Source organism: Paramisgurnus dabryanus, chromosome 20, assembly GCF_030506205.2.
Source record: "Paramisgurnus dabryanus chromosome 20, PD_genome_1.1, whole genome shotgun sequence".
Lineage (NCBI taxonomy): Eukaryota > Metazoa > Chordata > Actinopteri > Cypriniformes > Cobitidae > Paramisgurnus > Paramisgurnus dabryanus.
Window position 1 is genome coordinate 31,106,481 of NC_133356.1, and position 14,167 is coordinate 31,120,647.

Below are 14,167 nucleotides of genomic sequence, written 5' to 3' on the forward strand. Positions count from 1 at the left end.
GGCCCCATTTTATAAAATATATACAGAATTCATGATAAATTTATAATTAAATCTAAAAAAAATAAGGCTACTAACCAAAAGCACTAGTTTGTATAATTTAATATGTTTTTTTTTATTTATTAAAATGTCGAGTTTAAGAACTGATTTTTTGTCCTAAATTTTTTTTGTGGGGGGGCGCCGTACAAAAGGGGGGCTGCTTGCTGAAAAAGTTTGAGAACCACAGCACTAAGCACATGCTCTTATTACTTGAGGAGATGACAACCTTGCTGTTGTATCAGTGAAGAAATGCAATGTATAACTTATGTTGTGTGCCAAATAATCATATAATGGCCCTGATATTAGCGCACTATATTACAGCCACAGTTTGTCAATTCCATGGAAAAAATCATAAATTGAATCCTACCAGCTGTGATTCCTCTCATAAAACAGCTTTGTTTTATGTGTTGAACTACACACATTGTTTACTCCAAAAGAAATGTTTAGTGTGCAACAAGATAGGCTGTAAATTCATTAAAGGTGCAGTGTGTATATAAAATAGGACCGGTTGACAGAAATGGAATATAATTTACAAAACTATGTTTTCAGAAATCTGTAAAGACCTTAAATAATAGACAGATATGTTTGTATTAGCTTATCTACACACACCACATGGAAGTGTAAGCAGCGCCATGTTTCTACAGTAGCCCTAAATGGATCAATTGTTTTATAGAGAGTGTTTCATCATTATGTTGACAATGACATGTTTGTCCAGCTACCATAGCTTTACTATGCGTGGATGGGTGACCTTTGGACTGAGCCGTTTAGTTGTTGCGTGTTTTATGTAACTACGGTAAACATACAAAAAAGTTATTCTCATGTTATTATTATGAACACGAGCAAAGCAAGCTAACGTTAGCTCATCCCGTGCAGCTGTCAATCAAAGAACTATATCATCTACTCTCAATCATCTCGCCTCAAGACCCGCCCCCATTCAGAATTATATAGTCGTCTATTTTTCTTCCGCTGATTTGACGACCCATCAAATCGCCATTACTGTAGGAATTAAAAGCTTTCATTTTTTTATATATCGTTAGTACATTTGATGGCAGGACAATCAACTACATATATGTGATTAAATATAGTGTTGGAGCATAATGTTGTTTTAGGGTGGAGTTCCGCTTTACAAAATTTGTAGGTGTGAGCAAATATTGCTGTTTTGGGGTGTCTTTTTTAAATGCAAATGAGCTGATCTCTGCACTAAATGGCAGTGCTGTGATTGGATAGTGCAGATCAAGGGGAGGCATTATCCCCTTATGACATCACAAGGGGAGCCAAATTTCAATGAGCTATTTTTTCACATGCTTGCAGAGAATGGTTTACCCAAACTAAGTTACTGGGTTGATCTTTATCACATTTATAGGTTGATAGAAGCACTGGGGAACCAATAATAGCACTTAAACATGAAAAAAGTCAGATTTGTCCCCTTTAAATTTTTCACTTAAAGTGAGAAAATGTAAGTAATTTAAGTAATTTTAATAAGTGTTCCCAATTAAAGTTATTTGTTTAAGTAGATCCATCTTTCACTTTTAACAGTGCTGTCTCTTTGTCAGTGTAACACCGTACTAAACTTGATTTTGCTAACTTTGAAGGGGTGGCTCTGACACAGAAGTTGCGTTAACCGTTAATGTTCTGTCTTTGACAGATTATTTTTAGCAGTGATGGAAAAATCTGAAAGCCATCAGTCATTCTGACGGATTACACTTGTAAATGTAATTCCTAGCCCTGTTCAGTTGGTGACAAGTGTGTATTTGACTTAATGCTGCGCAGACTGATCTATAAGAAGTTTTGTGAGAGAACTATTAGTAAGCACTGGTCTCGAAACTCTCTCGTGATACTTTGATGTCATACGCTGATAGGTCTGCGCAGCGATGCTAAAGTTTAAAACATGTCAGTGTGGTGGAAGAGCATGAGATCAATCTCCAAAACAAAACAAGTCATCTGTCCGAGGCTGTTATCTTGTAAGCTCATAATTAAAAGTGAAAGGTGACCGAAAACAAAAGCTATTAATTATGATCATTAAAATATGAAATGACGGATAATAATTGATTATGATGGTATTTTTACAACGCTGTTCATTAAAATGATGGAGAATGAAAAAGTCTAACACAACCTCTGGTCACAACACTGTCTATTGTTAATGTCCAAGATCTTGTTCTGTGTTCCCCAGTCTTTAATTGTGTGTTCTGTGCACCTTTAGTTTGTATTTGCAGTTCCTGTTCCTTGTTTATAGTGGTCATTGTTTCTTATATGATTGTTTCTCCAGGTGTGTTTTGTTACACCTTGTTAATTCATGTGTATATATACACTCACCTAAAGGATTATTAGGAACACCTAATAATTATTTCAGGAACAACAAGGTGCTGAAAGCATTCTTTAGAAATGTTGGCCCATATTGATATGACAACATCTTGCAGTTGATGGAGATTTGTGGGATGCACATCCAAAGCTCCCGTTTCACCACATCCCATAGATGCTCTATTGGGTTGAGATCTGGTGACTGGGGGGCCATTTTAGTACAGTGAACTCATTGTCATGTTCAAGAAACCAATTTGAAATGATTCAAACTTTATGACATGGTGCATTATCCTGCTGGAAGTAGTCATCAGAGGATGGATACATGGTGGTCATAAAGGGATGGACATGGTCAGAAACAATGCTCAGGTAGGCCGTGGCATTTAAACGATGCCCAATTGGCACAAAGGGGCCTAAAGTGTGCCAAGAAAACATCCCCCACACCATTACACCACCACCAGCAGCCTGCACAGTGGTAACAAGGCATGATGGATCCATGTTCTCATTCTGTTTACGCCAAATCTGAATGTCTCAACAGAAATCGAGACTCATCAGACCCGGCAACATTTTTCCAGTCTTCAACTGTCCAATATTGTTGAGCTCGTGCAAATTGTAGCCTCTTTTTCCTATTTGTATTGGAGATGAGTGATACCCGTTGGGGGCTTCTGCTGTTGTAGCCCATCCGCCTCAAGGTTGTGCGTGTTGTGGCTTCACAAATGCTTTGCTGCATACCTCGGTTGTAACGAGTGGTTGTTTCAGCCAAAGTTGCTCTTCTATCAGCTTGAATCAGTCGGCCCATTCTCCTCTGACCTTTGGCATCAACAAGGCATTTTCACCCACAGGACTGCCACATACTGGATGTTTTTCCCTTTTCACACCATTCTTTGTAAACCCTAGAAATGGTTGTGCGTGAAAATCCCAGTAACTGAGCAGATTGTGAAATACTCAGACCGGCTTATCTTGCACCAAAAATCATGCCACGCTCAAAATTGCTTAAATCACCTTTCTTTCCCATTCTGACATTCAATTTGGAGTTCAGGAGATTGTCTTGACCAGGGCCACAACCCTAATTGCATTGAAGCATCTGCCATGTGATTGGTTGATTACATAATTGCATTAATGAGAAATTGAACAGGTGTTCCTAATAATCCTTTAGGTGAGTGTATACAGCCTTAGTGTTTGAGTTGTGTTCTGTCAGTCGTTGGTCAGTTTGGTATGTTGAGTGCTTATATGTCTTCATTCAGAGTTTCTGTTACCTTTAAATTATTTTGTTTTATATTTAATAAAATCTGCATTTGGATCAGTCGCCTTTTTACTGCCTGTCCACATCATTATAGTCTTTATTGCAGGATTTATTATTTTACTAATTAAACAGCGCTTTATAGGAATCTAGCACCTGCTTGTTTATTATTACTGCAACTGTATAAATAGGCTATTGTATTAAATGAAGTATATTGTCACTTTAGCAAATATAGTTTTGCAAAAACTAAATTGATTCAGCAAACAGTTTCCAGCTGGTTTTATTTCACAGTAAATTAACATCTTTATTATAATGTGATGTGTTAAGACAGACACAGAAAATTGCTGGCAAGAGGAAACATGAGAGATTTTTCTACTGCTATTTACAATTCCCAATAAATTACCTCTAGGTAAAGCCAATGTCTCATTCGCGTTAAAGCGTTATCGTTTTTCATCTCTTTTAGATGGCTATCACAGGCCTGTAAGTGGTCACATAATAGCGAGTGCTTGTGAAAGTGTCAGGTTGAAGTATTCATCAGGTGTCAGACTCAATGGGGGATTAAGTGTAGTAAAAAGTGCTGACGACTTTCTCGAATTGTATGAAATCCAGAAGGTAAGTGGAAATAAAAATGTGTTGGTCGGAAGAGGCTAAAAGCGTAAAAGACCACAGGGAAACAGACCTCTGCTGATTTATACTGTATGAAGTGCATCTGACGCCATTCTCCTTTCAATTTAGACCCAGGAGGTGAAATATGTTTTTCTTTCTTCATTCTTACAGGTATTATGATGGACACCGATTCCTGTTTAGATCCAGGGATACCGGTGAACGGGAAAAGGCATGGGAATAATTTCGCCATTGGCTCAAGGGTGACGTTCAGTTGTGATCAGGGCTATACTCTGAGCGATGAAGAGCCCATTGTTTGTGAGAGAAGCCATCAGTGGAATCACGCTCTTCCCAGCTGTGATGGTAAACCAGCATGCACTCTCTTAATTCCTGTTACTAAAATACAGCTCATTCCAACTGCTAGGGGAGTAACTAGTTACAGTGCTGATAACCTAAAGAAATTACTTTTCCAAAAGTACTTTGACTGAAGTGAAACTTCTTTTAAGACCCCATAAAACCCCCCAATGAGCACATTTTCCTTTTGTGTTCACCTCTTTCCTATAAAAAAAAAGAAGTTTGAGTGAGAAATATTGAACGGCTTATGACCCCTTTTTAATTTTTTGTCACATAAACCATTAAAAGAGCGGTAAATCAAAGAATCAATTTTTACTTGATTTTTGTTTTATAAGAAGTCACCGTACTTGAACATACAACAAAGTTAAAGAACTGAAAATGTCATTGTTGCTGAATTATAACTGTTTTTGGCACCAATCCCAGAAAATGCCAGGTCCTGGAAGGTACCAATCTATGATGTAGATAAGATTTTAAACACCACCTCCAAAGTTCGCGTGTAGGGAAGTAACACATGTAGTGCAAGGCAAACCATGCAGCAAAAATGCCTTTTAAAGATTGCCAAAATTTGTGTGTGGTTGAAGTTCCAGCTCGCAAGGGGAAAACAGATTGTTTGTTTACTTGAATTAATTTGTAAAGAAGTCGATGCTGGATTTGCAGAGATTTAAAAGCTATGTTGTACTATCAATATTGAATCTGACAGGAATGGCATAGCAGTCTTATGTGAGTAAAACATTTTAGTAAGTTACTATGTGTCAATATTGCTTTGAGATCGCTTGATATGTCCTGATTGTGTGTAACATTTATGTCTAAACACATATGTTTGACTGTTTTAATTTACTAAAAACATTAAACGATTAATAAAGGTGTAACACTTAACAGTACAACTGTAATATAACAATAAAAATATACAAAGTTAGTGATAGGACTTACCAGCCGCGATTAAGATTCTGATGCCCGCTTACTGTGTTGTTTAGGGTAATTTAGGCAAGTGTTGTTGAAAGGTCCAACACTCAACAAACAAATCTTTTTTTATCATATTACTGTGGTATGTAACGTTACGTGTTCATAAGGGCAACCTTACAAGCACAATAGAAATATACAAAGTTATTGATAAGGACTTACCAGCCGCAATTTAGGTTCTGATGCGCGCGTACTGTGTTGTATACGGTAATTTAGTCACATATTCGTTTTTCGATGTAAAAACCACACAAACGTCATAAGTAGGCCTCAGACAACAATATAACACAATAAAACAGCTGATTCATCGCCCCTTTAAAGGTATAACTAAAAAAAAGACAATTCTCTTAAAATCTACTGACATTACACCATTGTACCATCCATGCAATGAATCAAAATTTGCTACTTGCAAGTGCGAAACAGGTGGTATTCTGGGCTTTTACTCGAACGAGCATTAAAATAAAGACACAAAACTTTCTGTGAATGTTTAAATAATGGGCAGTTTGAGAAACTACACTTTTAAAGTAGCTTCACTGCCACTTCTGCATCACTATTTTATCAGGGGAAAAAGTTAAAGCCTTCCTAACACTCCCCTGATATCTGACTTCATAAATTTTTGATTAGAGGAGAGGTGACTAGCATGAGCTGTTTCATAGATAACCTTAAACTGAGAAGAGGAGGAAGAAGGCAACAAATAATAATGGGAGGGAGACAGCCACAAAGAGTCTTTAAGCTGATAGGAAAAAGGACCTACAGGTGAATGAAGCATGAAGCTGTTTATCTTATTTGTTTCCCGATTACAGGGATTGGAGTTAAACAAAATGTTTTCCAGTAAGAGCAATCAGACTGTTGTCTGTACGTTGTCGAATTTCCAATGTGCTCCTCTGCCTGTTTGTTATCGGCTGTATGCATTTCCTCTAATAGACTTTGATTCTGTCTGATGGGGCTCTCATCAGAGCTTGACCCTTATTAGAAACAGGACAGATACTCCCTGTCTGTTTGCCAAAAATGTAAATACATGTTCACTGGAAGATACGACATTTCTCTGCTGTCAGACTCATGTTTTGAAGTATACAATGAATGAGCAGTGATTGAAGCTGTTGTACAATCTTAATACAGTAAACACACACCTGGAACCGTGCATTGTATTTTAATGCAACAAGTTGCTTGGCAACGGTAACTGCCCATACTAAAGATAATAAATTATTTAACCTGTTAGAAAAATAGTTTATATTAATATGTAAATAAATATTGTAGTTAGAAGGTCAATATCTTAAAATAAGTTGACTTGATGATATTTTATATTGTGCTAATGACTTGCTGTCAGTATACTTTATCTCACTAACACAAATTCGGATGTAATTACTTTATTATGTATCCCATTCCAGTTCGAGTAATGTTTAAGCTTTGTAACAGAAAATAAACAATGCCCGTGTTTATATGATGCCTATTATTTATACTAAATGTGTACCTTGAATATGATCTGGCCAAGCTCAGCAATTAATCTTAAAAAGAATACAAAACAGTAAGCCAACTGAAATAAGTAAATAAAAGAAAAGAAAATATAAAAATAAAATAAAATCAGAAATAAAATAAAATAATAAATAAAATAATGAGGGAGATAAAATAGTAAATACAATCATATTAGATAATACATGAGAAATAGTAAATTAAATTAAAATAAAACGATGCAGGTGTTTATTTGATGCCCATTATTTATACTAAATGTGTACCTTAAATATGATCTGGCCAAGCTCAGCAATTAATCTTAAAAAGAATACAAAACAGTAAGCCAACTGAAATAAGTAAATAAAATAAAATAAATATAAAAATAAAATAAGAAATAAAATAAAATAAAATAAGAAATAAAATAATAAGGGAGATAAAATAGTAAATACAATCAAATAAAATAATACATGAGAAATAGTAAATTAAATTTAAATAAAACGATGCAGGTGTTTATTTGATGCGCATTATTTATACTAAATGATATACCTTGAATATGATCTTGCCTTGAACATGATCTGGGCACTTAATCTTAAAAATAATGCACAATAGTAAGCCAACTGAAGTAAGTAAATAAAATAAAATAAAATATAAAAATAAAATAAAATAATAAATAAAATGAAATAGCAATATAAAATAATAAGGGAGATAAAATAGTAAATACAGTAAAATAATACACAAGAAATAGTAAATTAAATTAAAATAAAATGATGCAGGTGTTTATTTGATTCCTATTATTTATACTGTATGATATACCTTGAATATAATAATTTGTTACATTTATATAGCGCTTTTTCTGCAGACCTCAAAGCACTTTACATAGGCCATATTGCACCAGAACACCCACCACACACCAGCATATTAGTGGAGAGGAGACCGAGTGATAAAGCCAATGATTTGTATGTATGGGGATAATTAGTAGGCCAATGGGCAAGTTTGGCCAGGATGCCATTTTTCAAATGACATCCTGGGATTTTTAAAGACCACAGAGAGTCAGGACCTCGGTTTAAAGTCTCATCCAAAAGACGGTGCTTTTAGACAGTATAGTGTCCCCGTCACTATACTGGGATGTTAGGACCCACACAGACCACAGGGTGAGCACCCCCTACTGGTCTCCCCAACACCTCTACCAGCAGCAACCTGGCTTTCCCAGGAGGTCTCCCATCCAAGTACTGACCAGGCTCAGCCCTGCTTAGCTAAAGTGGGCAAGCTGTCTTGGGCTACAGGGTGATATGGCTGCTGGATATGATCTTGCCTTGAACATGATCTGGGCAATTAATCTTAAAAATAATACAAATAGTAAGCCAACTAAAATAATTCTTAATAAGATAATAAATAGTAAATAAAAGAAAAGAAAAGAAAATATAAAAAATACAATAATTAATAAAACAATAAATAAAATGATACATTAAATGAAATAATAATATAAAATAATAAATGAGATAAAAATAGTAAATAAAAGAAAATAATTTAAAATAATAAATTAGATAATAAAAGAAAATTATTTAAAATAATAAATGAGAGAAAAATAGTAAATAAAATAATGTAGGTGTTTATTTGATACCCATTATTTATGCTAAATGATATACCTTAATTATGATCTTGCCTTTAATATGATCTGGACACTAAATCTTAGAGGAAAACTACAGTTTTTTCATCTATTTTCATCATTACTCCTCCTCTTACTGAGTTTCAACGAGAAGGGGGAGTAGTCAGGAGTGATGATGTTACTGCGCCAGAGGTCAAAGTGCTGCAAACTGTGCTCTTCTGCCATACAATGTAGTTCTTATCATCACGCTTTATTTTGTGCCATCATACTTACTTGTAACAGTTTTTAAATAGGGAATAGTCTTTAAATTGGTGGCTTTTAAATTCATCCCTGTTTGTATCCTAAGGAATGAATGGGGCTAGGCTAAATGCTAACACATTCACGACGCGCCGTACAAAGATGAACTGCACGTACTAAAAAGAGACAGGGATGTATAATTTCATCTAAGTTGAGGTAAGAACATAGTAAAGTTTTGAAAAACGTTGTAGTTTTACTTTAAAAATAATAATAAAAATATTAAGCCCACTAACAGAATTCTTAATAAAAGGAAATTAAATGAAATAATAACAAAAAACAGAACAGAACACAAAACGTTGAGACAATGTCAGTATTTTATAAAGCAAGACAAAATTGCACAGAATTTATCAAATCTATTTCTAACGTGTACAAATACATGCATATATATACAGCGTATATGTATATATATATATATATATATATATATATATATATATATATATATATATATATATATATATATATATATATATATATATATATACACGTATTTTAATGCGTTTGTTTGTTAACAATCACAATGTGTATCTAGGCATCAACAGTCATTTCAGTTACACATATATACGGCATATATACTCAGCTGCTACACACTAATATGTGCATACCTTCCCATAATGAAAACATTGCATTCTTTTACACGGTAGTGTAAGCAGGCAGATTGGGATGCAGTATAAAGACTATGGAAACCACATTTAGATGTAAAATATAATAAAAACACAAACTGATTCAAAAGTAAAGTACCAGATAACAGCAAGACAATATCCAACATATTACTTCCCCAACAACAACTGACCATGAACTAATTAAAAGAGGAGCAATACATATATACACACAAAGATAATGGCTAGTAGAACAAGAACAGATGATGAAAAACCAATGAAACTAATGAAAATCACAGACAACAGAAACCACAATGCAAACCAAAAGTACATAAATTAATATCAAACTAAAAAAGCATTCTATAAAGCAGAACACATGTTTGTTTAGGTGATTTCAAATATCAACATTAGCTTTCAGAGATCATGCACCCCGCCTTTAATTATACTTTGGGGTTATTTACTTTATGCGCTGATTTTTTACCGCCTGCTTTTACAACATTGATGGGGTTAATTACCTATGCTTAGTTTAAGAATCCAACTCTTTAAACCTGTAAATAAGACCCCCCCCCCAAACAGTGTGCTTTTCATGTAGGAACATGTCTATTTTTTAATTTCTAAAGAGGGATGAATTAATGTTTGTGTGTTTTATTTATTCATTTATTTATGGAAAGAGTATTTTACATGCTGTGGATATTATTTGCAAGAGCACTTTAAAAAATGCTGGGTTATTTTCAACTAATGGTTGTGTCCAATATAAACATTTTCTGGGTTAATTTAACCCAACAGTTGTGTTTGTCACTTTTAAGACTAAAGGCATTGTTAATCATGTTGGTAAAAGGACATTCACTTATTGCAAAAGTTAATAATCTTAAATGAGTTACTGAGGTCCAGATACCCCAGATGGTCCGCCATATGTTTGTTTTTTTAAAAGCATTTGGAGTGTAACACGTCCTGCACCTTTGTTCCACAGGCATGAGTGAAAGCTCAAATCATGTGGGTTATTGGGGAGAGTGTACTATATTACTTCTCCAAGCAATCTCACGATATTTGTTTGGCGGACAATGAAATGGGTGAAAAATTCCATAGACCTACATTAAAGCCATATGTGAGGGAGGGACGTTTCGACTTGACGCCTTAGCAACGGTACAGAACACCTCTAGCAACCACATAGCAATGCATTAAAAGCCTTTCAAAACCTTTTAGGATCCACATTGCAATGTCCTTGGCAACCTTCTGCAACACCCTAGGATTATGGAAGTGGGAACTGCAAAGATAAGCATTGTTCATGATCAAATTTTACCTGAGGTTATCTAAGTTTACCGTAGAACATTTGTTTTTCTCTTTTCCTGAGACAGTAGACCGTAGCCAAACATAAATTATTTTTTCATTGCTTTTTCAGCTCTGTGTGGGGGCTACATCTACGGAAAAACCGGAACGGTTCTCTCACCTGGTTTTCCAGATTTCTACCCAAATTCTCTTAACTGCACGTGGACGATAGAAGTGTCTCATGGGAAAGGTGAGACAAAGAGCACGGGTTACAGCCTGTAATGACCATATATCCTTATTTTGATTTTTGGGAATTTTAGATTTTGTTTGTTGCAAACAAAAAAGGCAGATGAAGTCCGTAGATATTTCCAAAAGTGCTACTGATGTATTACAAAGAAAAAGCTTCTTTAGCCAATAAATAAACTAAATGTGACAAATTGAGAATAGCAGAATAACAAAAACAGCAACAAAGCCAAGGTCAAAAGCTGTGTGCTCGCCTCTTCCCAGGTCTCTTTCCTTTTTAATGGCTTTTAGACCTGTAGAGAGCACATGCTTATGAAACAGAATGAAATGCAAGCATTATAATAAATTATAATTGATAATAAATTGTTAAACAAATAAAAAAAATGGCTCCTAGACATGCATTGATTTTACCCAGACAGTTTGCCCTTTGAAATTACCCTTGATAATGATTGTAAGGTAAGTTTCACATTTCTCTACATTTTATTACTCAACGACATGTCAGGCGAAATTTCATTTCGATCAGTATTATGTTCCCTTCCGAAGCTTCTCAGTGTGTTGCGGGTAGAAAGGGAGATTTTGCTGTGTGACTGACGGCTGAAATCTCATCTGAAACTCCCCAGGAGTGCAGCTCCTCTTCCACACGTTTCACTTGGAGGACTCCCACGATTACTTGCTCATTACAGAGGACGGCAGCTTTACAGAGCCGGTGGCCAGGCTCACGGGCTCCATCCTGCCTTCCTCCATCAAAGCCGGCCTGGTCGGCAACTTCAGCGTCCAGCTACGCTTCGTCTCCGACTTTTCCATGTCGTACGAGGGCTTCAATATCACCTTCTCCGGTGAGGACATCGCTCATTCCGTTCATTATGCTTCGCTGGAAGGCACGGTTGTCATGGTTGCTTACTCTAACCTTGCTTTGCTAAGCAGTCTGTGGAGTTATTATGGCTTTGTATTGCAGAGTACAGCCTGGAGCCGTGCGAAGACCCAGGAGTGCCCGCATATAGCAGGAGAGTGGGCTTCCAGTTCGGAGTGGGCGATTCGTTGTTATTTTCCTGCTTTGCGGGCTACCGTCTGGAGGGCGAGAGTAAGATTACCTGCTTGGGTGGTGGGCGGAGGGTGTGGAGTGCGGCCCTGCCCAGGTGTGTGGGTAGGTAGAGGCATGATTTTTAATCATTACTTGCTCAACCATATTGTTTTGTTCTTTTTCAGTTCTTCTCTCAAGCCCTTCTTTCATGTCTTTGTTTGTTATATTTAGCAAAAATGAGTACAATGTTTTGGTAATGAATGCACGTAGTCTGGGATTGGTTGTGTAGGCCTTGAACATGACACAAGCAAAGGTCTGTGGTGGAGTTCTAGAAAAAAGAAGCATTGAACCTCACACACGTTATGCCTACATTCATTCATGCAAATTCAGCTTCTTTTCAATTAACCCTTTCCCCGCCATTGACGAGTTATCTCATCAATCCGCAATACAACTATTATCCACAGCGACTTTTAAACTCCGGGAGTATTACACGGGATAAGCAAAGCCTGTGATTTTACTTGAATTAACAACATTATCTCACAGAAAAGATGTTGAGTCCTTGCGTAACACTGTGACCTATACATGCCACGCTACGTCACACGGTAAAGGTACCTTTTGCATGTAAATGCATGAGTTTTTGTCCTGATCAGCCGCGTCACGATGCCGCATCGAGTGGTCCTGCGATGTCATAGCTGACAACTCCGCCTGTACAGAGATCTCATTTAATGAAAGTTCTGCACATATTAATAATCAAAGAGAGAGATAAGACCTTTAAAAGCATAAATATGTAACAAAACCCTCAAGTTTCACATGGAAAGCCATAAGAAGCGGAGGGATGTGTCTCTGTACACTATGTGTGTGCGCTGCGCTCCTCAGCTGCAGTGTGAAGGGTGCAGAAACAGAGAAAAACTAAATAAAAAAGCCAACAGCCTTGATAAAATGGTATATGATCCCGCCAAGTCATGGCCAAATTACAGAGATGCCAATTCGCACAGGACTAAATTTATTACAGGACCTCGGTGTTTGATGAAATATGGTAGGTCATATGCAGGGTCATTTTTACTTTACAGATTACAGACATGGCAGATTCGCATGGGATTAAGATCACAGACAACCTCTGCAGTTATTACAAATCACTAGAGGTCACCAGGTAATACTAATTCTGTGCGAATAGAGTTTAAGACTATAATCATGTCAGATTAAGTTAAAACAGTATTAGCAATGTAACAATATTAACAATGATTCATAAACTTTATGCAAATCAGATAGCTATTCGATTTGTTAAAACCATTCAAATTTGGACACATATCATGCATCTTGACTAAACGAAGATCAATCTGATATTCTATTCCCATGCAAAATGCTTAAGCAACAAAAAGCGGCACTTATGTTGAGCATTTGGAAATGCATAAGCTGCAGTGTACAAAGCAATATGAGAGCGAGACGGTGTGATTATTGACAGGTTGAAAAAGCGCTTAACAAAACACTTCTGTCTAACAAAAACGCTTGAAAATAAAAGTTTTATTTGATTAATATAAGCAAGTTTGTCATTGAATGGTTTTATCGGTTTGTTTCTGACCAGCTAACTTTCGATTGTCGTACTCATGTTTGCTTCTTATGTCCAGTTTTCTCTCAGGCCACCTTCTGAAGTGGTTTAAGCGATCGAATTTAAATCCATCTCGAAAGCATTTCGGAGTGCATTTTCACCTTCCTCTTTTCATGGTCAGATAGCTAACCGATCAGAGAAACGCATGAAGTGAAAAGACCCTAAGGTTGCCATAAATCAGTGATTTTGGAGAGTCTGCAGACATTTTATAGATCAAGGATATGGATCAAGTTAATTTGGTCATAAAATATCTCATAAAACCAGAGTAAAATTTTGGCCATATAATATTTGAAATCTGCTATGTTTCTTTTCCTCCGAATAGAGTCTGTTTCATAATGCATCAAATTCATTATTTAAATGCTCTGACTATTCCCCTGTCTTATTAATGTTTTATTTATAATGAAACTTGACACAGTAAATTTCGGCACTGTAGGGTGAAATATTTCAGAGAGGCACCCTGCAATAATAAATGAATTGAAAATAACTAGATTGCTAATTCTTTTGCTGTTGAGGTGGTTAAGTGGTTAAGGTCATGGATATTTGTGGACGGCATTAAAAATGCTGACAAAATAATTGGTTGTAACAGCACAGTCCT

At 36.0% G+C, this 14,167-nt stretch overlaps 1 protein-coding gene and 1 pseudogene across 1 annotated transcript in view; one reads left to right on the forward strand and one right to left on the reverse strand.

The window, feature by feature from the left end:
- The window catches only part of csmd1a (CUB and Sushi multiple domains 1a), a 667,584-nt gene that overhangs the window by 463,140 nt on the left and 190,277 nt on the right, over positions 1-14,167 (forward strand). Inside the window, exons 18-21 of the mRNA XM_065250481.2 lie at positions 4,349-4,537; positions 10,836-10,952; positions 11,566-11,781; positions 11,901-12,089. Of these exons, the coding sequence (XP_065106553.1) occupies positions 4,349-4,537; positions 10,836-10,952; positions 11,566-11,781; positions 11,901-12,089 (711 nt within the window). The remainder of the gene's footprint in view (positions 1-4,348; positions 4,538-10,835; positions 10,953-11,565; positions 11,782-11,900; positions 12,090-14,167) is intronic.
- On the reverse strand, positions 8,119-8,235 carry LOC135737773 (5S ribosomal RNA; annotated as a pseudogene).